The sequence below is a fragment of the Neopsephotus bourkii genome, unplaced genomic scaffold (genome assembly GCF_033783945.1).
Source record: "Neopsephotus bourkii isolate Nb327-2 ecotype Australia unplaced genomic scaffold, CSIRO-AGI_Nbou_v1 NB_1036, whole genome shotgun sequence".
NCBI lineage: Eukaryota > Metazoa > Chordata > Aves > Psittaciformes > Psittacidae > Neopsephotus > Neopsephotus bourkii.
In genome coordinates this window covers 3,837,972-3,861,230 of record NW_026901525.1, presented here as the reverse complement: position 1 = coordinate 3,861,230, position 23,259 = coordinate 3,837,972, and the positions used below count along the sequence as shown (strand labels likewise).

Here is a 23,259-nt window from a genome sequence, read left to right as displayed (position 1 = left end):
GGGGCTGGAGCTGGCTGGGAACCCAGGGTGCTGGTGCTCCTCAGGTCTCGCCTGCAGCACTGGGTTATCCCTGCACCCCAGCACAAGGACCTGCAGAGCCCACATCAGCACCAGGCAGCTCTGCCTTCTTCTAATGGCTTCCAGACATCAATCCTACCCCTCACTCCTGGCTTTCAGGAGCCTTCAGAGGGGCAGCTACTGATGTATTCCATCTTATAGTTCTGCTCTATACCTACTTTTTACAAGGGCATGTAGTGACAGGACAAGTGAGAATGGCTCTAAACTGAAAGAGGACAGATTGAGATTAGATATTCACAGACTCACAGAACAGTTTGTGTTGAAGGGACCTCAAAGCTCCTCCAGCTCCAACCCCTGCCACGGGCAGGGACCCCTTCCACTGGAGCAGCTTGCTCCAAGCCCCTGTGTCCAACCTGGCCTTGAGCACTGCCAGGGATGGGGCAGCCACAGCTTCTCTGGGCACCCTGTGCCAGCGCCTCAGCACCCTCACAGGGAAGAGCTTCTGCCTAGGAGCTCAGCTCAATCTTATCTATATCTTGGCACTGAACAGGGCTGCTTGGGGTTGATCTTTAAGGTCCCTTCCAACCCAAACCATTCTGTGATGCTTTAGGAAATTGGCGACTCAACACCAGTAACTGCCAATACTTCAGGCATAACAAACTGGGACACCAACCTTACAGAGCAGTACTTTAACTCATCAGTGATATCCCATGGTCTGTGGGGAAACGCCCTTGAGAACAGGAAAGGTGAAATATTACACCCCTGGGTAGATCCATAGTAAAAGCAACCAGGAACACTGAGCTCACAGTGCTGACACCTCCCATCAATAACCATGGTGCCACGAAGAGCCCACGAGCAGCCGCAGCAATGGGGTGGGTTCTGCTGCCAGCACCACAGATTCATCATTAATCTGCGGTCATAAGTGATTAAAAGAAGCCCCTGGAAGGTAATGTTATCCTCCTCACTGAAAACAAGGCTGAAGTGATCTCATTATGTCACAAAAACACGCCCAGGGCTCAGTCCTGTTTCCTGCACTACAGGTGCCTATCTTGCAAAATTTGCCACGAGCACAATTTGCAAGCTCTGCAGTAACATGCATTCATCTCAGAGAACAAGGTTTCAGCCCCACCTGGGATCTCCCCAGTGCCTGAATACATTCAAAAGCAAGAGCTTATTCTGGTTCCAAGGACCTTACTCTGATTTCAAATCCTCGTCTGGTACTCAAAGGTGGATGCTGCGGATCACCACTCGTCTGCAGAACCGAAGTACATTAAATAACCATGCACGGCACTCCTCAAGTGAGGTTTCCTCTGATACAAACACTGGTCACTTGAAGCAAACATCTTGAATTTAAATGGAAGGCGACCTCCCTGTCACTTCTGAGCATGTGGCTCAAAGGACACGGGTGTAATTTCATGCACTTCCTAGACAAGACATGGCTGAGCTGCCTCATACGCCACCAGGCCCTGCGGGGACACATGCAGCCCTGCCAGTTCACATCACCAGTGGTCCCTGTTGAGACCTCTGCACTGACACGGGTACTTGAGAGGGAGTGAGGGATGTCCAGCCACTCACTTAACACTTCTGCAACTCGAGTGGCTGCTGGCCACCCTTCAGAGATGGAGAACTCTTACCAACACCACAGCAGCACGAGCATGCAGCTCCCGTTCTCCCAGACAAAACCCATCTTCTAGCTGGGGACTGCAGGAAAACCTGGAGAGACCACTCCTTACACAATGAACATCCCTTCCATTACCAACGGACGTCCTTCCATCTTCCTCATCAGTGACATGGCAGGAATTCACCTTGCTTAACCTCTCCCAAGACAAGACACTGGGAAGCTCTACTCGAAGCTGGACCTATATATCCAGAAATGCTCATTTAATTTCTATCTAGTATCATGGTCTAAATACTTCAAGGAGACCTTAAATACATGAGGAATTGATGCAAAGAGATGTTACAATTGAAAAAATCCATCTGTACATGCTACAAGAGGCACCTATTGTATAAATGTTGTCATGGCAACAGGATACAGGTTTGCTTCACAGGACACTCAGAGCCCCTTTGTGGAAAGGGAAGGAACCGGGACTGAACCTTGGGGAGGAAGATGCCTCAAGACCTCACAACTGGCCTGAATCCTGTTCCACTCCATGCAGCAAACCTATGGCTTGCTTAAATCTCACATTACCAATATTCAAAGTGATTTTTTGGCTTTGATAATACAGCTCTACAGTGAGAAAGAACCGAGTGAGGGTTCAACTGTAGCCACACAAACACCATGTTATGTTCCCACATGGAAATAACACAGGAAGAAAAGCATTCAACATGAAATAGCTCAGCAGTACTTCCGCCCACGTCCATTCTTCCCTGTTTCTTTAATTACACTCCTCATATGCAACACAAGTCCACCCTCTCTAAGGCCAAAGATACAAACCCTACTTTAACTACGGTGAGAAGCAGGGGAAGCAGAGGTTCACCCACCCAAGATGGCATTCTCCACTGCGGATGCTATTTAATAGAAAACACTAAATCGTAACCTAAACAGCCTTCAGCTCCTGAACCCTTCAAGCAGCCAAAGCACACCCAGGTAGAGCATGGAAATTCAACCCCTTCAAATGCCCACATTGGGAAGAAGAATTTGCACAGCACCTATTTGACATGCAATTCAATCAGAAACAAGTAAACCCCCTTTCCTCTGGGGTTATGCATCAGGCACTCTGAAGGAAAACACCCGAGTGGGGAAAAAAAATGGAGCCCATTATAAAAGATAAAGTAGCAAAGGTGACATGCAATCCTCATACTCAGCAACAGCTCACTAAAGCTTGCAAGAGATTCATGTGGAGGACTTGTCCATGACCGGCACCACAGCCTGCACTACACTAGCTGAGCCAAAACAGGTATTTTTAGACTAAAACCCTTTATGAGCTGTTCATCTTGTTACTGCTCCATTCCATTCGTTATACTTTTAATCATGGCCAAACAACCGAGCTATTAAATAAATTCAGAAGTGGCACAGCAGGCTGTGTCTTATGCAAGCTAAAGATCAGAGCAGTCAGAGAGAAAGGCTACTCTGGCTGCAGATTAAACCTCCCCATTCTTACAAAACACAAAGCAACTGCTGGACTCAACTGCTGCACATTCAGGATTATGGCTATTTCTCAGCCCCATCTCCTGCCGACATCATAAAAGGCATTTGGGACATGATTTACTTTATAGAAGTTGCACAAAGAGGGGAGAAAGTTATATAAGGAACCTTTCAGTAATGAACTCCCTGCTGCCAACGCCTTTGTTCCCCTCCACGAGAGCATCTTTTAAGTGCAGATTTCTACACTGCAACACTTGAAGCTTTCCCAGGCAGCTTCAGCATCTTGTAAACTGTCTTGAAAGGAGAAGCTCTCCCGTGCTGTGACCACGAGAGATGCTGCCCTGCACACCTTCCTTCCTTACAGCAGAGCCACTGCTAAACTTGGAGCGCTGTTCAGACATCCCCCACCTGCTTCTCTAAACGCTGCATGGTTTTACTGACATCAGGGATGCTGTGCTACAAGAAGGAAACCAACATCACGCATTACAAGACCAGAAAGAAATTGCTATTGTCCTACAGCACATTCCAGTTTCATCAAGCAATTCCCACAGGGACAAAAGATGCATCTCCCTTCTTACCAACCCTCGTATTTGGGAAGGGCAGCCCCTGAGCAAGGTCTACAATCCATGCCAGCAACACAGCACACATTTTGTTCCCTGCTTTGTTACCAACAGAGGCCTAAACATGGATTAAACACCTGAAGAATATAAATGAAAATGTATTTCATAAGCAAGGATAAAGATACTATCTCAGTCATGGAATTATGCCTGCCATTCACCCCATCCCACCTCAATTCCTCATCTTTCAAAGGCAAGTAAATTCACACTATTCATTCTTACAGATTATTTGCTCCCCAGCCAAGCCAAGCACTTTGCACCCGTAACTTCCATGCTCCATTCCAAATCACTGCCCCACATTCTTCCACAAAGATAAATGAAGCTCTACCAGATCTTTGCCTCCAACAACAAGATCAATTCTCTTGACCAGGGGCTTCAAATCTTACTTGACTCCCAATCCTTCCTCTGCTCCTTTTGCCCCCCAACTCCTCTGCTGACAAAGCAGCTCCTGCTGAGGAGCTCCCAGGAGATCCGGACCTGGGATACAGAGCCTGAGCTGGGCTCATCCCAACAGCCCCACGGGGTAGCCCAGGCAGGCAACAGCTCCTTTCTGCTCCCACTGGGATTACAGACAGCTGTCTGCTGCAATTCCAGCCATGACAAAGCTTCCGAGCACTGGAAAGCTCCCCGAGGCTCTCGTGAAACTGGATATATTCCACAGTACAGAAACGGAAGATGTAACAACATGTGGCATTTATGTAATAGTTTATATGTTCCAAGCATCATTTAGCCATTACCTGCAGCTCAGGGCACTGGTCAGCCAGGCTGGAAGTCTATTTAGCATTAGTTCTCATGGGATTTCTGAGAACGGATTCTTCACTTGTGCCAGAAATGCCATAAAGCACATCTGCTTAGAAGCAGCACAGTCCATCAGCTTTCACTGCAACAGTCTCCGAAGACTAACACCACACTTCTTCAAGCCCTAAAAAGTTTTCATTTTAATTTGATTTCTAAACAAAAACTTGGGATAATCTTTTCTTTTATCCAAGACACCCATCTAGTTCAGCACTACAGCCTGAAACAAACATTTCCAGGGAGAATTAATGGCTATTATTTCTGTACACACAAGTTGCTCCAGGCTTTGCTGTGCTTTGGTCCAATGCACTTTTCAGCTACTGAGATTTTTATATGAAATATCAAAATCACAGCTGGTTTCCCACTGAGAATCTGCTCATACATAATTACAGACCTGGAACAAGAAAACTCCCATTAAGTTTTGCTTCCACTGACTTTATCTACCAGCTCAGGAGGACCCGGACATGCAGGTGGCATCATTCAAACAACAGCAGATGAAGGTGCTGGAAGATGGGTTTGGATAGAGGCACCAAGAAAGCATGTACAGACAACTCAGTCATGTATTCACAACAGAGCACAACTGCTAATGAGATTACTATGTGAAATATGCTAGCACAAACTCATTTCCTCCCACTGGATGTTCCTGCCAGACTGGTCTAATTTTATAGGATGAGAGGTTGCATGGGAGGAACAGGATAAAAGCGACACCAAGGATTGTAAGAAACTGTAATCAGCACAAATGTTCCTCTGCATTATAGAATTAAAGAAACAATAATGTCTGGAAGATGCATTTTGGGAGAGTCTGGGACCTGCATCTCTATCCAGGACACTGGAAAACATACACGCAATGATTTCTGACGCAGCATGTAGAACGAACTGCTCTTTCTAGAGACTCAGAGGGTAACTTTGGCATCACCTGGATGTCACTTGCACCAGGACTCGAGCAAATCTTGTGCTTCAAATACGGTCTGTTCCCCTCGCAGCAAGGGGGCTTATGTGATTTTTAATATAAAATAAGTACTCACTTGATGCCAAACTACAGCATCCGCTCTCTTAAGATACAGCATCACTCCAAATGCTCGGGCTCAGACATTTCTGAGCTCTCGCCAAGTACGAAGCACGAGCACTGAAGTGATTAGTCTGCAGGAGGTGAAAATCCATGGAATGTAACGACACAGCACTGAAAGGAAAGCTCCAGCAGCAAGTGCTCAGGCTGAGTGAGAGAAGGGAATGGTCTAAAAAGGACAGAGGGGTTGGAAGAGGCTGAACCATGAGCTGAGCCCATGTTCAGAGAGGAACGGACAGAAGCTTGCATCTTCGGCTACAGAAGGTCTGCAACTGAACATGCAGTCACTGAGACCTATCACCCCAGCTTACAGAGCACAGAACCGAGTACAAATAGGCAGAAAAGCAACAGTGGAAGAAAAAGAACCAAACCAAACCCTGTGAATTTTTCTCCTCCATAAGGCCATGGGAAAACAATCATGGAATTAATGTGTTCCTCACCAAACACACAGGAGATACCATTGTCACACATGCATCTCAAAACAGGGCACAGGGAAAGTTACCAGTCCTGCAAGAGAAGTACCCCAGTTACATCTCAGCCATTACATGATACATAAATAAGCATCTGAAAGACTCATCTTAAACACCACCAGACAGAAATAACAAGGAAAAAATGCTCAGAAACCAGCCACTTCCAGCAATAAGCTCTAACAGATCAGTTGGAACCCATGTTTTTATGCTTTTTATACCCACCCTCTTTCTTTTCTTCAGCTTTTGTATGAAGCTGAAAATATCCAGCCATCCCAGCCCTGATGTTTATGGAGGCAACAACGGAACTGCCAAATTCCCCACCCTCCATTCTCAATTGCTTATTATCAAGAATGGAGGCCACAAGATTGAAGAACCAATGTGTATTTATATCTCTTTGGCAGAAAGATCTGTATTGAATGAATGAGCTCATATTTTTCCCAGTCTGAAAGTACCAATGGCATGTGATTTGTCATCTGGACGCAGTATTCCCAACAACGAAGTACCTGGATATGAAAATATAACCCAGAGAAGAAACAGCTGGATTCACACCAATGCTATAAAAGCACTTCTAATAGCTAACATCACAAATTCCTTTATTAACATTAGTGTAAGTTGTGCACTAAACTGTTTTGGCCTTAAAACTAGTTAAAAGATTAGGAAGAAATAGAACCTCTAGGAATTACACCAGCACTGAAACTTAACAGAAAAGGAGTTCAGTGCATCTCCAACATGTGCTCAGCAATTGACGCCATCAACCCAGGCCAAAGACCACATAGACAGCACCTTTCCACTGCAAAAGCAGACCAGCTCTGTGGCTGCGAGATGCTCCTAGGTAGGAAAACCTCAAGGTCAAATCAGAACAACCGTACCCACCGTGTATAAAACCAGGAGTTAATCCTCTGAGTGAAAGGGGTTTTAAAGACCTGGCCTGTCAATCAACTATGACCAGGGAGGATGGGGGACAACTCCAATGAGAGAAACGAGGAGGACTAAGCCCAACTGTTCTGTTCTATGCTCACAGATGAGATCTCGCGCTGTGAAGCTGCAGAGCTAAAGCAGAGCACAGCATCCCCCTGGGGCAGGAGGCAGCCGCCGCGCCCTTATCAAGTAACTGGTTATAATTTTCATGCAAATAACAGGAATAATCAAACGCCTATCGCAGCTGTGTCAGCTGCAGAAAGCAGCAGCCAGGAGCTGATCACAGCAAGCGGATGACCTCGCAGGGAGCACGCTCACCGTGTTATCGCCTGCTTTGGTGGGAGCTAAACATTAAATCAGAATACCTCTCAGTGCTGGGAGCTGCAGGGGGGAGACAGCCCCAGCCTGCCCAGCAGCAGCCATGCAAGATCATGGATCCGGACCAGTCACAGAGCCCCAGCCTGGTTTGGGTTGGAAGGGACCTCAAAGCTCCTCCAGCTCCAACCCCTGCCACGGGCAGGGACCCCTTCCACTGGAGCAGCTTGCTCCAAGCCCCTGTGTCCAACCTGGCCTTGAGCACTGCCAGGGATGGGGCAGCCACAGCTTCTCTGGGCACCCTGTGCCAGCGCCTCAGCACCCTCACAGGGAAGAGCTTCTGCCTAAGAGCTCAGCTCCATCTCCCCTCAGGCAGGTTCAAGCCATTCCCCTTGGCCTGTCCCTACAGGCCCCTGTACAGGACAATTAGAAAAAGAGTAAATAATCAGAAATAGCTTTTCAGTGGGTTTGTTTGGGGTCTGGTTTGCAGATTATTCTCCTTCCAAAGTTGGTCTCTTTTCTCCTCTGATTGTCCAACCTCAGGACGCAGCACATGAAGCTGAGCCTTCAGACACTGGCAGGTCTGTTTTACTACTGGTTTAGTTAGAAAAGCTTCATCGTTCCAAACTGGTCACAGCTGTGGCATTGTTGCTTTCAATGTAAAGCTCCCAGGACATAACTTACTTTTACATCACTTCATCTTTATTAATCTTAGTGGAAGTACTGCGTTAAAAAATTGTTAGCCTACGCACAGAGGGCACAACTGCATTCCTCATGTCTTTTGGAAAGCAAGCTAGAAGAACATGAGGAATTTAATGATGGGGATCCTACACAGCTAATAAAAATTTACACTTAAGGAAATAAATGCCATAAATAACACATTTTGCTTTCCATCTATTGCATAAAATAAAGGTCACACACTTAACTCTTACAAACTAAGTGATTTCTCTTACAGTGACATTTACACAGCATGTTACAGCACCAGGCTGGGGCTGCAGCGATGAGAGCCTCAACTGACACAATCTGTTTTGACCTGGTACACTCAGTCTGGACAAAACACGCACAATCCTTTATATCAGAACCTGAACTAATTCTAAGAGATGCTCAGTTTCATTCCTTCCAAGTGGGCAATGGTCGTATCATACAAACCTATCTGATAATTAAGCACCATTAAGTAATTAAAGTTTTTGCAGTAGGAACACAGAACGAGTAGACAATCATTAGGGATTAAATACTCCCCGTACAAAAGAGAATGTGTAAAAGCCAATTTTCAGGAACAAATTGGAACCTGGTGCAGTTTTCCATACAGACATGGGGAGGGCACACTGTTCACATCAAACTTCACTCTCTTCTGTGAGTTTTCTCCACCAGAACTATTTCTCACTGAACATTTACCTGGCACGGAAGCAGGCTGAATGACTTCCCCTAAATATTTTAATGAGTGGGATGTTCAGGTCAGCTTTTCCATTTTATTCTAATTGAGGGATCACCTGTTATTCTATCTCAGGCTGTACTGTTATGTAGAGAAAGAACGCGCTTCCCAGGCTCAAGTACAGCCTAGCCACAGAGAAACACAGGTTAGACCTGCCAGTACTCCCACGATGCGAACACAAGCCACGTCCTATTTATTTTGCTCTACATTTCAGGGATTACTGATGGACAGGCTCTATTCTTATGAATAATAATAATATCAGTGACCCTTCCTGCGCCTGAAGAATTGTTTCTCCTCTCTAATAGCACGATAGGGCTTACAGGGAAGACTCGAGCATTGAGCCACAGTGACCTTCCCCGCCCGAGCTCCTGCTGAAGCGATAGCTGATAAAAACCAGTGGGTAATGCTCCAGCCATTTCATCTCCAGACACATCAGCCTGTAATGATCAGAGTGATAACAACCACCTCAGAGCAGTGACGCTCCCTCCTCCCTCCGGTTCTCCCCCGCTCTTTAAGCAGCACTTCATCTTGCTGTCCCTAATACTTGGAGAAAGAACCAATTCGTGCTTTCTGCTCCGGTTCCACGCTCCGAGGCTCCCCGAACGCATCCCCAACCGCCCTGAGCCCTGAATCATCTCCGATCTGGTCAGCAAAGCAGGTATCCAAGTGAAAGTGCATTTTCACCTGGATACTGGCAGCGTTACACAGGCCCTGCTTGCTGTCACCTCCCTGAAGCCATCAACAGCCTCCTCACACAGCAGCCGCTCACGCTCTGAATGAGGCATCGTGGCTTTTGCTCGGCCTCACAGGTCTGTTGGTGGCACCTTCCAGACTCACTAGCTGGGAGCACATTCAAGGGAACGCCTTTTCCCTCCCCAGGTTTTAGAGACAGCAATGAACAGCAGGAATGGGAAAGGCAACTGATACTAAGGGCACTTAAAAAACCTGCTACCCCTTGCACACATCCACATGCACCCTTTCTGGCTCTAGACAGGAGCTGAACCAGTCTCAGCATTGCCTGTATCTGCATGCTTCTGTACAGTGCAAAACAAGACACCTCAGCTTCAGTCAAGGACCAGAAGAATTAGTACAATCAAAGAGAGAGGTCAGCCCCTGGAATCACTGCAGCTGCTGGAGAGCCCTCGCAGGGATGAGAAATAGCATTTACAGGCAATCCCCAAAACAACTGCCCAGCATCCTTCAACCCAAGTAGTTTTGCCGGTGTCAGCTGCATCGGCCTGTGGCTCTGTTTTGGGGTCTCACTAATAAAACCCAATCTGTGCAAGTCAGAGATTAAAGCAGAGCAGTACAGCAAAGGGCTTTTTGCCACATTGATGCTTTATGTGCACCATTGACACAACAGCTCTATTTCCTTTAACCTGTAGTCAGTTCCCCAGACTGAATCCAAGTGCCTCAACTGCAGTAACCAACACGCTCAAGTGAAGAGCAGCTTCCATCCTTCCAGCCCTCTAAGGCTGTGAGCAGTCCCACAGTTTTAAACCCCCTGATTTCAATGGAACACAGCCTGCAAGAAGGAATACGTTTTAAAGGAAGGGCTTGTTTTGGTTTTTTACAGTTTAAATGCCTGACAGCTAATCATACTGCTCTCTTCATTAAAACATTATTCAAGGTGAGAATGCACGGTAATCAGAGGCACAGATCACCACCTAGCATGTGCATTTGCTTCTGGAAGCAGAGATAAAGTTAATTAAATACTTGTTTAATTTGAATGAAGATAAGATTCGCTCTACTTGAGCTGATCAAACCCTAACCCAAAAGGTGTGCTGCACGGAGGAGTAGCCTTTTGTTCTTCAAGCTTTCCTGAAGATGCATTAATTGTGTAGTCTAATAGATACATACAGGCCTTTTTCGTATCATCTGCTTCAGCTCTCAACAACTCCCCTGCTTTCCAAAGGGTAATAGAGGTGACTGAGCACTACAAGAATCCAGCCCCGTTCCTCAGGGGACAGGACCACTGTTTAAAGAGCTCTTCAGATGCATCAGACACACCAGGATGGCACCACACAGTCCACAAGTTCTGTGCATGCAGGAGAGATTAAAAGACCAAGGAAAATTAACATAAAGAAGGAGATCACAGGGCAAAGCAGAGAAGTACAGTGCTAAGAATCATTCTATTCCTACTCGGTATCCAGGTAAGAGTGACCTGAACACTGATCTCCTTGCCTTGTATCAATCCTCATCCAAAGCACGATGTTTTCTGCTTAATGTAGCTCAGTTCTATGCACACCCAGAAAGAGAGAAGTCCTTCACCACCATGAAATCCCTCCTGTGGCCTCTGCCTCCATGGCCTGAAGAGGAGCCCAGAGTCCTTCCACTTTTCTTTCTCTCTCAAGGAACCACCAGCAATTCAAAGCTGAAGCAGGGCTCTTCCAGTAGAGTGAGCCCCAGCAAACAGCTTGGAAGTTACTTACTTATGGTCAGGCTTTACTTGGACAGATGACATTCTAATCTCAAAAGCGGAAAGAAATACCATGGGGTAACGAAAAGGGGAAGGAATTCCCATCCAGGCTAGGTGGATTTGAACACTCTCACATTTGGAGATGTTTCACAGGAGCTTAGATCCAATCAGCACGTGTCAGAGGATTTTGGGGGATAGGCTCTCTGTTAAACAGCCAGAAGCTCTCTTTCAGTGTCTCTGCAAACTGCTTTCTATTTCCCAGCCCAGCACTGCTCTGAGCAGTAAGTCCAGTTCACAGCAAGCTACTAAAAGCAATGCTGGTCAGGCAAACCACGTCCTTTTCCTGCAGGAGCTGCTTTGCCTACAGGAAAGTCAACTCTCCTCCTCCTGATGGGGGAAGTGGAGCTTAAAGCTAATGCTTCCCACCTAAACTGCTGCACATACACAGCTCTAGTCTGTATTTCTGGCAATCCACACACACAACTTGCTCTGAAGTGTCTCTGATCTGTGTATCAGGTGGAAGATTTATCTATGTGCCTAAATTAAGATGCAGACACTCAAACACACATCCCACTACAGAAATAAATGTGGCCCATGGAAAGCAGTTTGAGATGACGAGGATCCTTGCAGGAGCTCCAGCTGGTGCCAGACAGGCACAAGCTGATCTCTCCAGCTGATCTCCAGCCCCTGCTCCTTTCTTTATACACAGAAAGGAAATGATGATTTCTATAACCACTACACAGTGACCTCTAAAACTGCATTTGTGAATCCTGGGGCACAAGAAACGTTTTCCAGGCTGGTGGATGCCTACCACAGCTCCAGGAATGAAGCAGTATTCAAACCTCTGGTCACCCCAAAAGGCTGAAGTAATAAAACCTGTAGCTATAAACAGCTCCCTCCCTCGCCAAGGTGCACAGAGCTCTGCACCTCATCCTGAAAGCTAATGAAAGCAGAGTAAAAACTAGTAAACCTAACAATGGTTTGGAATGCAAACGGACAGAGGAGTACAGTAAGGAGCCCTGACACCAAGAACGCAGCAAGTGGCTCAGCTGGTGACTGGGGACCCTTGGAAACATCAGTCTACGGAGAGAACACAGGATGAGCCAATGGCAAAGATCAGAGACTGGGGTTCAGGTCAGATCACTCACCACAGCACCTTCCAGAGGGAAAGGAAAGCCCAGGATTTGGGTGTTCAAACAGAACTTCAGTGACAATCAAAATGGGACAAACTGCCCAAAACCCTCCTTAACACTGCCCATAATGAGAAGACGAATGAGCCAGTTCCAGGTACACAAAGAATCTCCACGGCCCTAAAGATCTTTCTTAATCCTCACAACCTTGCTCCACTGAGGAGATGTCATTGGGAAACCAACATAAGCAGACAGAAGAACTAGAGCAGAGAATAGCAGTTGCATTAGCAGGAACAAGGGGGTTCCAGAGCTGTCACACCATCCTCAGCATCTCATCTTCCTGATCAGAGCTGCTGTGGCTGTACCTGCTCCAGCCCGTTGTGATGGGTAAGGATCACACGGCACTGGAGGATGGACTGAAGCCTTTTAACCAAATTGGCTTGGCAGCAAGCTGCAATTTTCACACAGCTCATTAGTGGTGACTTTTTATGGAAATGTATGCTGAAACCAGCCCAAACGCAGCTAACAACTATATGTGCTGCAAATAGATTCCTTGATTGAAAAGAAATGTGTCTCTATTATATGCGAAAGATAAAAGGGGACGAGAAGGGAGGAAAATTAAGGTTTTTGGAAAGAAGAACCACAATGAGAGTCCTTCATAAAGTACCCTCACAGCGCTGAGACTGCCACATACTGATTTTTAACACCTTTCTCCTGTCCAGTCACATCCAGTGACCCATCTCAAGCACTAACACCCCCCATTTCCAAATCCCACAAAAGCAGAGGCAATATTCGAGCCTCATCAATTCTTTACTGTTTCCTGCACTACTTTGAATGCTCTTCCCTAAAACAGGCTGATCAACAGAGCTGCACTGCAAGAGGAGTAGCTGTAGGACCTCCACTACTGCAGCTGAGCAAGCGTCACTTGATGTTCAAATGCTTAACACTGGATCCTATTTGCAAAGCATTAGCATTCCTGCTCTCCTGCGTCTGCACTGATTGATCCCATTTGCATATGCAAATCAAAAGCCAGTATGAGACACTTAATATTCCCTCAACTTCATTTAGTGCTGCAGAAACACGGGTCAATATCTCACTCCATCCCCGCCTATGAGGGGAGGGTTCAGCTGAGTCAGCAAATGCTAATAAAGCTTTGCTGCTTTCAAGTCTTAAAATCAATTAGTGGTATATTAAAAGCAAACTTGCTGGGAGCTCATTTAAGTAATAAAATCCTTTGTATAGCTAAAAAGAACAAGAATAGGAAGGTTGCCTCTGCCCCTTCCCCAGGGAGTTGTGTTAATCTGAAGCTGTAATGGGAATGGTGGCATCTGCCCCCACCTTTGGGCAAGCAGGGAGCTTCTCCTCTGCCAATTCTGCCACCTTTAAAGGGATACAGACACCTCAAACCAACCCAGCCTTTAGTACCAGCTTTCCCCTCCCCTTGTCTGAAGAACATCATCATGCACAGGCAGCAAGAGGATTTCAGAGCAGGCACTAACCCTCTGCCCTTGTGTCCGTGCCACTAATCGAACACTGACACAGCACCTCCCTTGCACGGACATTTACAGCGCAGTGGCTCCAGGCTGTCACAGTATGGAACAGAGCAGCACAGGCTCCAGGATCACCACCACAAGCTGCTGGCAAGATGCACTGCCACGAGAAGCTGCATGATCCGCTTTGGCACAGATCCCAATGAAACCCCAGCCTGCAGCCTTCCATTCCTATAGACATCCCCCACCTACAGCAGATCCCCCAAAACCTCCACACTGTGGGTGCTCAGCATCAGCAACACCCTGAAATTAGTGACTGCCCCAAGAAGATCCATTCAGATCAGAACAAACAGAGTCTAAACCAGCTGAGAGTCATGCAATGGTTTGGGTTGGAGAGGACCTTAAAGCCCATCCAATCCCAATCCCTGCTGCAGGCAGGGACACCTCCACTTGAGCAGCTTGCTCCGAGCCCCATCCAGCCCCTGCTGCCAACAGCCACACAAGTACCTGACCTTGAGGACTCTGCAGCAGCTCTCATCAGTCAAAGCTGAGCTGCGCCTCGGCTGGCAGCAGAGCCGGGTCCAGCTTCGTGCTCCAGAGGCATCTGCACCTCCACACTCCCCCGACCTACAGAACCCTCCTCACAGACAAGCACAAGCATCCCCAGCCACACTTCCCAGGGAAGCACAGTGGCCAGCACAGCTATTTCTGCTTATTTCCTCGTCTTCTCACCAAGATGCTTGTTTCATGATACCTGATGTAGCACCAAGCTCATGAACACTGTGAGCTGCAAACACCTGCCTATTTGCTTGATTTTACTTCAGCTAATTTATTGGCCATCATCTGCAGGATGAGCCTGAGCAGCACTTACACCAGCTCCTGCCAGGGCTGTAAAGAATAACTGAGTCACCACTGCCATGCCAATTTGCCCATTCATTTCCCTTTCAAGGCTGTAATGCCACTGATGACTGGAATATGCTTCTGACCATGACAACGGCTTCCCGTATGGAACAATAAGGAGTAAACAGATACTGATAACTTGAAATAAACAGCAAAACAGGGTTTACAAGCCAACACCAGGTCTTCCAGCGCTAGCACAGGCCAGTAGCAATGGGCAGCAAGAAGCACTGGCACAAACTCAGGCTAATTTGGGATATAAAGCCCAGCTGACCAACTCCTACCAGAAACTTCACTATTTCTCTCATCAGGTTTGCATCCACAACTCCAAACACACGCCTGAACAGAACAGTTGACTGTGCAAAATCACTCCTTCCCAATATGCATATGGTTCATTAAATGAAACAGTAGCTGCACACTGCAAACAGCTGATGACAAACAGGGGCACAGCTACAGAGCTGAGATATTGTGGAAGCATTCCAAAGAGCAGCCATAAGAAAAGCTCTGAAGCCGTATGATGGGCAAACTGACTGCCAACCAGATTTTTTACATTAGGTAGAAACCACTTAATGGGAAGCAGAATCAATCCAAAGAATTGCTTTAAATCTAATTATGAAACTACTTCTTTTCCAGATGCTACACTGTGTAAAACAATCCTGTCACTCAATATTATTGACACCGCACTGCCTTACTGCTCATTTGGTAGCTTAAGTTTATCAGGTAATCCAAGGAGTAATACCTTGCAAACACAAAGCAAATTAAAACAGGCCGTGCTGCCTGAAGAGATGCGTGGTTTGGCACACACACTTGGAAGCGCAGTGTTAGGAACCCTAACAGGAGAGCAGCGAACACAGCAGGGCACAGCATCCTCCTCCTCCCCACGCTCCATTACAGCAAATCACAGCAGAGCAGAGGAGCAGGAGCGGAGCGGCTGCAGGGCTCTGGTACCCATGAGCTATTCATCATCACGCAGTGTCACAGCATCGCTGCCTCCCTCCCCAGCCAGACTGCAGCTCCCTCTGCTTCCCTCCAGGTTTGCTGCTACTTGACAGGCAGCAGTGACAACAAGAGGGATAACACCTAGTTTTTGTTCCTATTCTCGCTTTCAGGCCTGATGTTCATTATGATCAATCACGCTTTCTGTAATCCCCGGGTATTAAAATGGATGGAGACATTGCAGACATCGGAATATCAACATTCAAACATGATCTGCAGAGCTGTTGCTTTGTTTCTAGAACAATCAGTTCTTCTACAGCCATTTGGAAACAGCAATGTGACTCAAAACCAGCCAACTCATTCATAAACTTCCTAAGAATCGTAGGATCACAGGCTGGTTTGGCTTGGAAAGGACCTTAGAGCTCTTCCAGTTCCACCCTCCTGTCCACTAGACGAGGATTTAAAACATTAAGGATAAGATCCAGTGCCCATAAGTATTATTAAGAGGTGCACGAGGCCAGCACAGCCAATTCAGGATCTCTTTGGCTGGTCTGAATGCTCCAAGCAAGTTACTGCAGCAAAGTAATAATCCCATTTTTGGTACATAGGATTTGATAAAAATCTGCTACTGTCCTCTGACATTTCATTGCTTGCTTACTTTCCCCTTTTCAAAGGAAACATGCAATGCCACTACAGTCACTACAGAGTGCTCTCTGCTGACTCACATTCCTACCTCCCATCAGCAGTCTGGGATTTCCCAGGGACTCCATGACTCCAGCACGACCCTGAACCTTGTGAGACACAGGAGGAGGAGGGAGAGATGAGCCTGAGGGAGACAAAGCTACATCCTTCCCAGGTCACAAGTGGTACTAAAATTAGGAGGCATAGTAAACAAAGAACAAAAAGCCACTAGAACAAGGTACATTAAGCACAGCAGATACGGATGAAATGGCAAAAACCACAGGAGCAGTTGACTGAATGGGAGGTAAAGAGCTGTAGCTATTAAAGTCCTAAAAGGAATTGCACAGTCCTTGAAGGCTTTATAGCACCCACTCAACATACCCAATACTAAGCACGCCAAAGTAAAAGCAGCTGTTGAGGAGTCAATAACCTCCGCATCCAGAGTTTCATACTGAAGAATCTTTTTCAAAAGACAAAGCATTTGTGCTTCCAGATTCCTCCACTTTGCTCTTGGAAAAACGGGAGCGCTATTCCCCAGTTTATCAGAGGATTTCCAAAAACTGCACACTGCCCAAGGCCCTGGGGAATGCCCATTTCCCCCTCCCGAGGACAACGCTGGTCTTCATCATCACCGGGAGCTGATGGGGACAGTTATTATCTGCTTTTATGAAAACCTTCCCTGTTCTGTTCCTAAGGACAGAGAACTTCAAGTGACCAATGTGGCTTTCATCAATGGGGCAACTGCTACCATAAAGTCCAGTACAGATGGGAAAGCAGAAATGAAGCAGTTGCACAGCTCCACGGATGTCTTGCAGTCAGGAAACCTCATCTGGGTTTAGCAAAATGAATACCCAAAAAGGGACAGGAACCAGTTTTTAATTGTATTTTCTAAATAAATGTATGCCCAACTCCACAAACAACCCTCTAAAGAATGAGATATTTGTGCTTGAGAAAGAGCAGGGTATTTATTATGAAGGAAAACAGCACCATTTACTTGGGGCTGTTTCCCTCTGTATTTAAGCACTTCTAATTTCTTAAAATAAGCAGTGTTCTTCTAGGCATAATTGTTTCTTTTCAATCAGGCACTTAGTGTTTGCAGCTATCAAATTTGCTGCAGCTGTAATCAAACACCATGTCTTGGGGAGGAAAATCTTCACCTACTGCTAAATTTTGCTGCAGCAGCACTGCTGGGAAGTGCAACAATGGAGTCCAGAGGCCAAAATGCCCCAGTTCTCCCCAGGGGTTTTTGACTGAACTTTGCTTTTGGAGAGAAGAAAATTAACGTTGGAACTCTAAAAGGTACACAGACGAGGGCTCCTGAAGTACGCATTACCGCATCCCTCTGCTTTCATACTGCACTTCTCTTGTTCGAACCCTAACACCAGGGATGAACACATAATCCAGTCTGAGAAAGACAACCTGAGCCACAAAGCAAAACTGATCGAGACCCCGGCAGTGTTCAGAGCCAGGCTGGACACAGGGGCTTGGAGCAAGCTGCTCCAGTGAAGGTGCCCCTGCCCGCGGCAGGGGTTGGAGCTGGAGGAGCTTTAAGGTCCCTTCAACGCAAACCAGCCTGGAATACCATGATAATATAACAGGACAGGGACAAAGCTAAAGGGAGAACCCAATTCCTTCCTGTTCCTACCAGAAATCCACTGGACAACACTGGTCTAGCCACAGCAGGACCAGTCTCAAGTGAGAGCCCTGTGCCTCCTCCAGCCTTCAGCACTGCTTGAAGAAAACATCTGGATAGCCAACAAAGGAAATACCATCTCTCCCCCTTGGGATACAGAAAAACTCCAGCCCTGACTGCTCGCTTAGGGTTTGATGAATGCTCACCGAGTCTCTGCAAGAAGGATCTGAGCAGCCTGGAAAAACATAAAGCTTCATTAGGCTCATGAGCCTCAAGTGCTTTATAGCACTGCTCTCTAGTCATGTATGATAAAGAGCAGGTTTGGGAATCCTTCCTTAAATCCCTTTCTGTTTTTCCTACCCTCAGGGCTAACAAGGCAGCCAGGAGGTAATGGTTTATAAGCAGTAATTTTATATCTAAATTAGTAAACTAAAAACCCCACCCGCTATTCATCAGGAACAGTTATTAGCATTATTGAGGAAATGATGTGGAATTTATATCCATTTTCCTCTTATTGTAAAAGACTTGCCCAATTTGTTTTAAATGTCAGGTTGCAATGCATTCATCAGGTGTGCGGCAGCAGTGATTGCAATTAATTTCACACTGTAGTCTGGGTATGTGCCTTCCCCCATCTTCCAGGGAAGCAATAAATGGGAGCATTGGTCATTTCTGGTCATTAAATCTTCAGGAATATTCCTCACAAGACGAAACTGTCAGGATTCACATCCCAGTCAAACTCTAACTCAGATTATTTATAGCTGCCTCTCCCGCAGTGCAAATGAAACGCTTCCCAGCAGCTGGTTTGGGGTTCAGGGTTCTGGAGAACCACCATTTAGTTCCAAAAAAAGGAAGGAATCCCGGGGTCCGAGGGTGAACGGGGCTAATTGGGAAATCAGGCTGAATTCAAAGGACACTTCAGCAGGGAAAAATACAAATTTAACGATGCTAAAAGCATGAAAGCACTTCACTATTTTCTAAATGACACATTCTGAAATTGAGCTTGGTAAAAACTCCTTTTCAGTAGAAGAATCTCTTAAGTAAAAACATCACCTTCAGATCAAAGCATTGTACTCAAATGGAAATGAAAGTTTCTGGGTTTAATTCAGCAGAAGCTGACCATTTCTCATTCCCAGCCACACTGAGATGGTCCCCCCCGTTCCTCTTCCCAAATCATGCACTTAATGACATGTATTTGTGCTGATCACATCTCATCTCCTCTCAAACTGTGACATCACTGCCGGTTTTCCCATGTTCCCAATGCCACAGGGCAGCTTCTGAATGCAGGACATGAATTCATTAATTGACCCATTCGGCCCTTGTCTTGCAACTCAGAAGCTGGGAACCCAGACTACACAACCAAGGTGAGATCATGCAGAACATCTGCACCACAGCTGGGAAGAGAAGCCAGATTTAAAGCTGTCACCCTGCGATCTGATGCCTTAAACCCAGAGATGCAGCACCCCCAGCCTGTTTGCTCTCAACGCTCTCTTCCACAGCAGAAGAATGACTTTTAAATCCCTGCTGTTTATTGAGCTCTGAAACAATATTTGGAATCTAAAGAAAAATCACAACAAACAGTTCAGAGACTGGAGAAGATGAAGCAGCAGACAATGAGAACCGACAGAAACAAGCTGGCAACACGTTAGAAACTAAATGAAGAAAGATGAGGAAATCAGACAACAAGGAAAAGAGGATTAAGGAAGATCCAGCAGCCAGGCACAATAACACACAATGGAGTCAGAAAACCATGAGGTCAAGGAGGAAGCATCACAGCCCAGCAGCCCTCAGCTGGCTGCTCCTCAAATTCCACTGCTGGCACTTGCCTCACCTGGGGCTTGAGAAAAGGCTCTGCAGACTTTCCACGCCCCACTCTGTCCCTGGCTGCTCTTACAGCATCTCTAACCTCTCAGAGGTTTAATAGATCCCACCAGCAACACACTTGAGCTCTGCCTTGTTCAGCCAGTGAATGCAGAGCTGAACTGTGTCTCCTGAATGAACCAGAGATGAAGAAACGCATCCACAGGTATGAGCAGAGACATCTGTGTTGTTTTCAAGCAATTGCTTGTAAGAGATCTTATCACGCAGGAATCATACCAACGAGAGAAGCCAGCAAGATATTAACTCAGATAAAGGCAACCTCCATTTCTGTATTTCCCAGCGGGGCAGGGTAGAGCAGACAGTGTGAGCACAGTGTGTCTGTGTCACTTTGATGCCTCCAACTCCGCACGTTCTTCCTGTCCTCCTGTAAAAAAGTTCCTGACATCTTTTGTTCCAATCTTAAAATCCTGTTCCTTTCGGTGCATTTCCCAACGCTTGCTTAAAGGGAGGAGAAGAATAATGAACATGCTTTGATAGCACATCATAAAGGAGCCATTTACTGCAAGGGCTCTGATGCATTGTTCTGTCTTTAAACATGAATTATCGAATCACAAGCTATTCGCCGAGTCAGAGTTTGCCAATGAACTGAAGGAGCATTACAGGAGCAGCACGGCCCTTGGATCAAAACCACACTTGTCTTCTCCTTTAGTCTTGGTTAACAATCCAAAGAGCAAGGAGCTTGTTTTGAGGCTGGTTCAGGGCAGCACTTTCAGCAAACTGCCCCTCTCCCTCCCTCAGAACGAAGCTTTCATTTACAGGTGTGCTCTGTGATACTCACTGCCTCTGGTTAAGCTTTAAGTCCATTTCTTTTTTCCCCTGGAGATGCACTCAGTTACCTGCTTTAAAGCCTCCAAATCACCAGTCAAATAAACTTCACATAATTTAAAAGAGCTGGGACTAAAGGGCAGCTTTGGAACAAGCCTGTGTACCAGATTACCTGCTGCATCAAGATAATAAAGAAAAACATGAAAAAGTGTACAAGCAACTGTGTGTAAATGCCAAAAAATGAACTCTAAATGTCAAGAAAGAACAAAACCAGCTACGTGGAATTGCAGACTCACAGAATAGTTAGTGTTGGAAGGACCTCAAAGATCAAGTGTCCTCTGTCACACTGTTTGAGAGCAATAGTAGACAGAGGTTGAGGTGCTCCAGCAGAGATCCTGCAAATGGACAACAGGACCAGCCCCTCATTCCCACACTGCTGCACTCCCCTGGCCTGACCTCCCCACACACCACCAGCAGCCCCAGCCAGCACTTACCCTGGGGACACACAGAACATGGCCCTGAACACCCGTACCACACTCATCACTTCCAGCCTAGCAAACACGTCTGGGTTTTAATCAGGAATTAGAGAGGATTTAAACACATCCACCCTGAACAACTGTCAAGTGCAGAGGCTACACCAGCATCTGAATGAACACATCTGCTTGGTTCCACGCGCTGGGTAAGTGACCAGTAGGACCTGTCACAAGGAATTATCATTGAGGCTGGGAACTTCTGGGGATTCCAAAGAAAACCATTTCTGAAGACACACAAACAGTCTAGGTTCAATAATCAACCTAATACAGCCCAAATTGTAACATGGTTATTCTGCCACTGACGCAGCAGTACCAGGTCATTGTGCAATCACAGCCTGCCTCCTACAAACAGATTTGTCAGCATCTAATGACTCCACCACCCAAGATCCTCAGAAGCTACAAAGCCTCCACATTACCCCCACAGCCACCAAACACTGGACATCATTTGTGATAAGAAACACAGGAGATGAAGTGAACTTCTTGGGGAGGAAGGTGCAGGGAAAATAATAACAACTACGCAGAGAGAATGTAAAGGGGAAATGCACTGATCTGAGCATCCTCTGCACTGCTCTGTGTCTCCACTGTCTCAGCTGTAAATCCCAGTGGCTACCCAGGGCACCATGCTTGCTATTAACAGATTTCACTGTCAAATCCCACATTGCCCTCCCTTCCCAGGCATCCTAGCTTTGGTGGGAGAGTAAGCTTTGAAAGATGCTTGGAGAGCAGATGCTGAGAAGAAAGAATACATTACACTGGGAAGGAATCAGCAATTTGAATTCCGAAAAAATGGATCCAATTATATGAGAATCAGGCACTCCTCTCCTGGACTGTCTGCATGCGTATATATCCTGCTATAAACTCTGCACCTCAGTTTTCCATCCTACCACAAGCCAAATGAGGTAAAACTCAAGACAACCACTGAACGGGGCAGACTTACCTTCGTAGTTTGCCTGGAAGCCTTGAGCACTGACCGCATAATCGCTCACAAGCCACAAGGACAGCACAACCCCTGTACTCACAATGGGAGCAGGCAGCTGGAAACCCGTTAACCTGCAAGAAACCAAGAGGAAGGTTACACTCACCACTGTGCCCTTGCTAACATATGCCACTGGCCAAGGCAGCACACAGGGAGGTTCAGAGCTACAGAGCACAGCCTGGTACAGCTTCAATTCAGGAGGTGCTCAGCAAGTGATGGGAAACTCACCCCCGGCTTTTAACACCTTCTGGGTTACTGGAGTAACAACTGATGCCTTTCCTCATTGATCAGTTTTAAACAGTCTTTCTGCTTCACACCCCAGCCCTTCAGAGTAACACTCCCCATCCATGAAATGGGAGCAATGTTCAAGGTTGCTGAGCAAGCCCAAGAGATTATTCCATAATGCTTTTAACATGTTCTGAGAACCCTGGAGTAGAAATATCAGATAAGGGTCCAAGATAGGTTAAACTGAACACAAACTGAAATAGCATGAAAGAACAGGTGAAAACCTGACGTTACCAGTTAACTAAAGCCCATCAAAATGCTGCCTCCAGAGTATTTGCTCTGCAGTTTTACATGGATAAGGCTTGAAGTTTCTAGGAATCCTCCCAGCCCGCACCCAACTGCCCCTGCAAGAACAATCCCAAGGACAGCACTTTTCATCCTGCATGCTAATATCCAATCCATATCACAGGGAAGATTGTGTGATAACACCTCTTTACTCACTGAGGAAATCAAAGCCCACAGACACAAAATCATTTGCACAAGAGGATCTTAGAGATGTGCTGCAGGAGCTGCCTAGAACAGAGACAAGTGCCCACCAGAGCAGAGAGAACCGGATGAAAAGAGGACAAGGGAGGTGAACAGACCAAAGACAGCACTGCAGAAACTCACAGCCACGGGGTCTCCCCTCCCACCCACTTTCCTTGCAGGCTTGCAGCTAAATGACAACTGCATTATTGCAGAGGTCTGTTTAGCAGTGATTTTAAGCTGGCATTATCAGCCCTCAAGTACTCCGTCCCCAGGTGCTGCAGTGACACAGCTCAGGAGCAGCTGATGTACATTTCTCAGGCAATTACATTTTTATAACTGAGAAGCCTTCTCCGCACACTTGGCTGAGGTGACTTAGATAATAGATTTACATAAGGAACATTTGGCTTAAAGCAAACTCATCACAGATTCTTGCCTGCCATTACCAAGGACAC

General features: G+C 46.4%; 1 protein-coding gene across 2 annotated transcripts in view; it reads right to left on the bottom strand.

Annotated features, from left to right (window-relative positions):
- Positions 1-23,259, bottom strand: part of CSMD2 (CUB and Sushi multiple domains 2) — a 285,979-nt gene that overhangs the window by 198,899 nt on the left and 63,821 nt on the right. For both annotated transcript variants that reach the window (XM_061360820.1, XM_061360821.1), the window contains one exon: positions 22,016-22,128. In XM_061360820.1, coding sequence (XP_061216804.1) covers positions 22,016-22,128 — 113 coding nt within the window. The remainder of the gene's footprint in view (positions 1-22,015; positions 22,129-23,259) is intronic.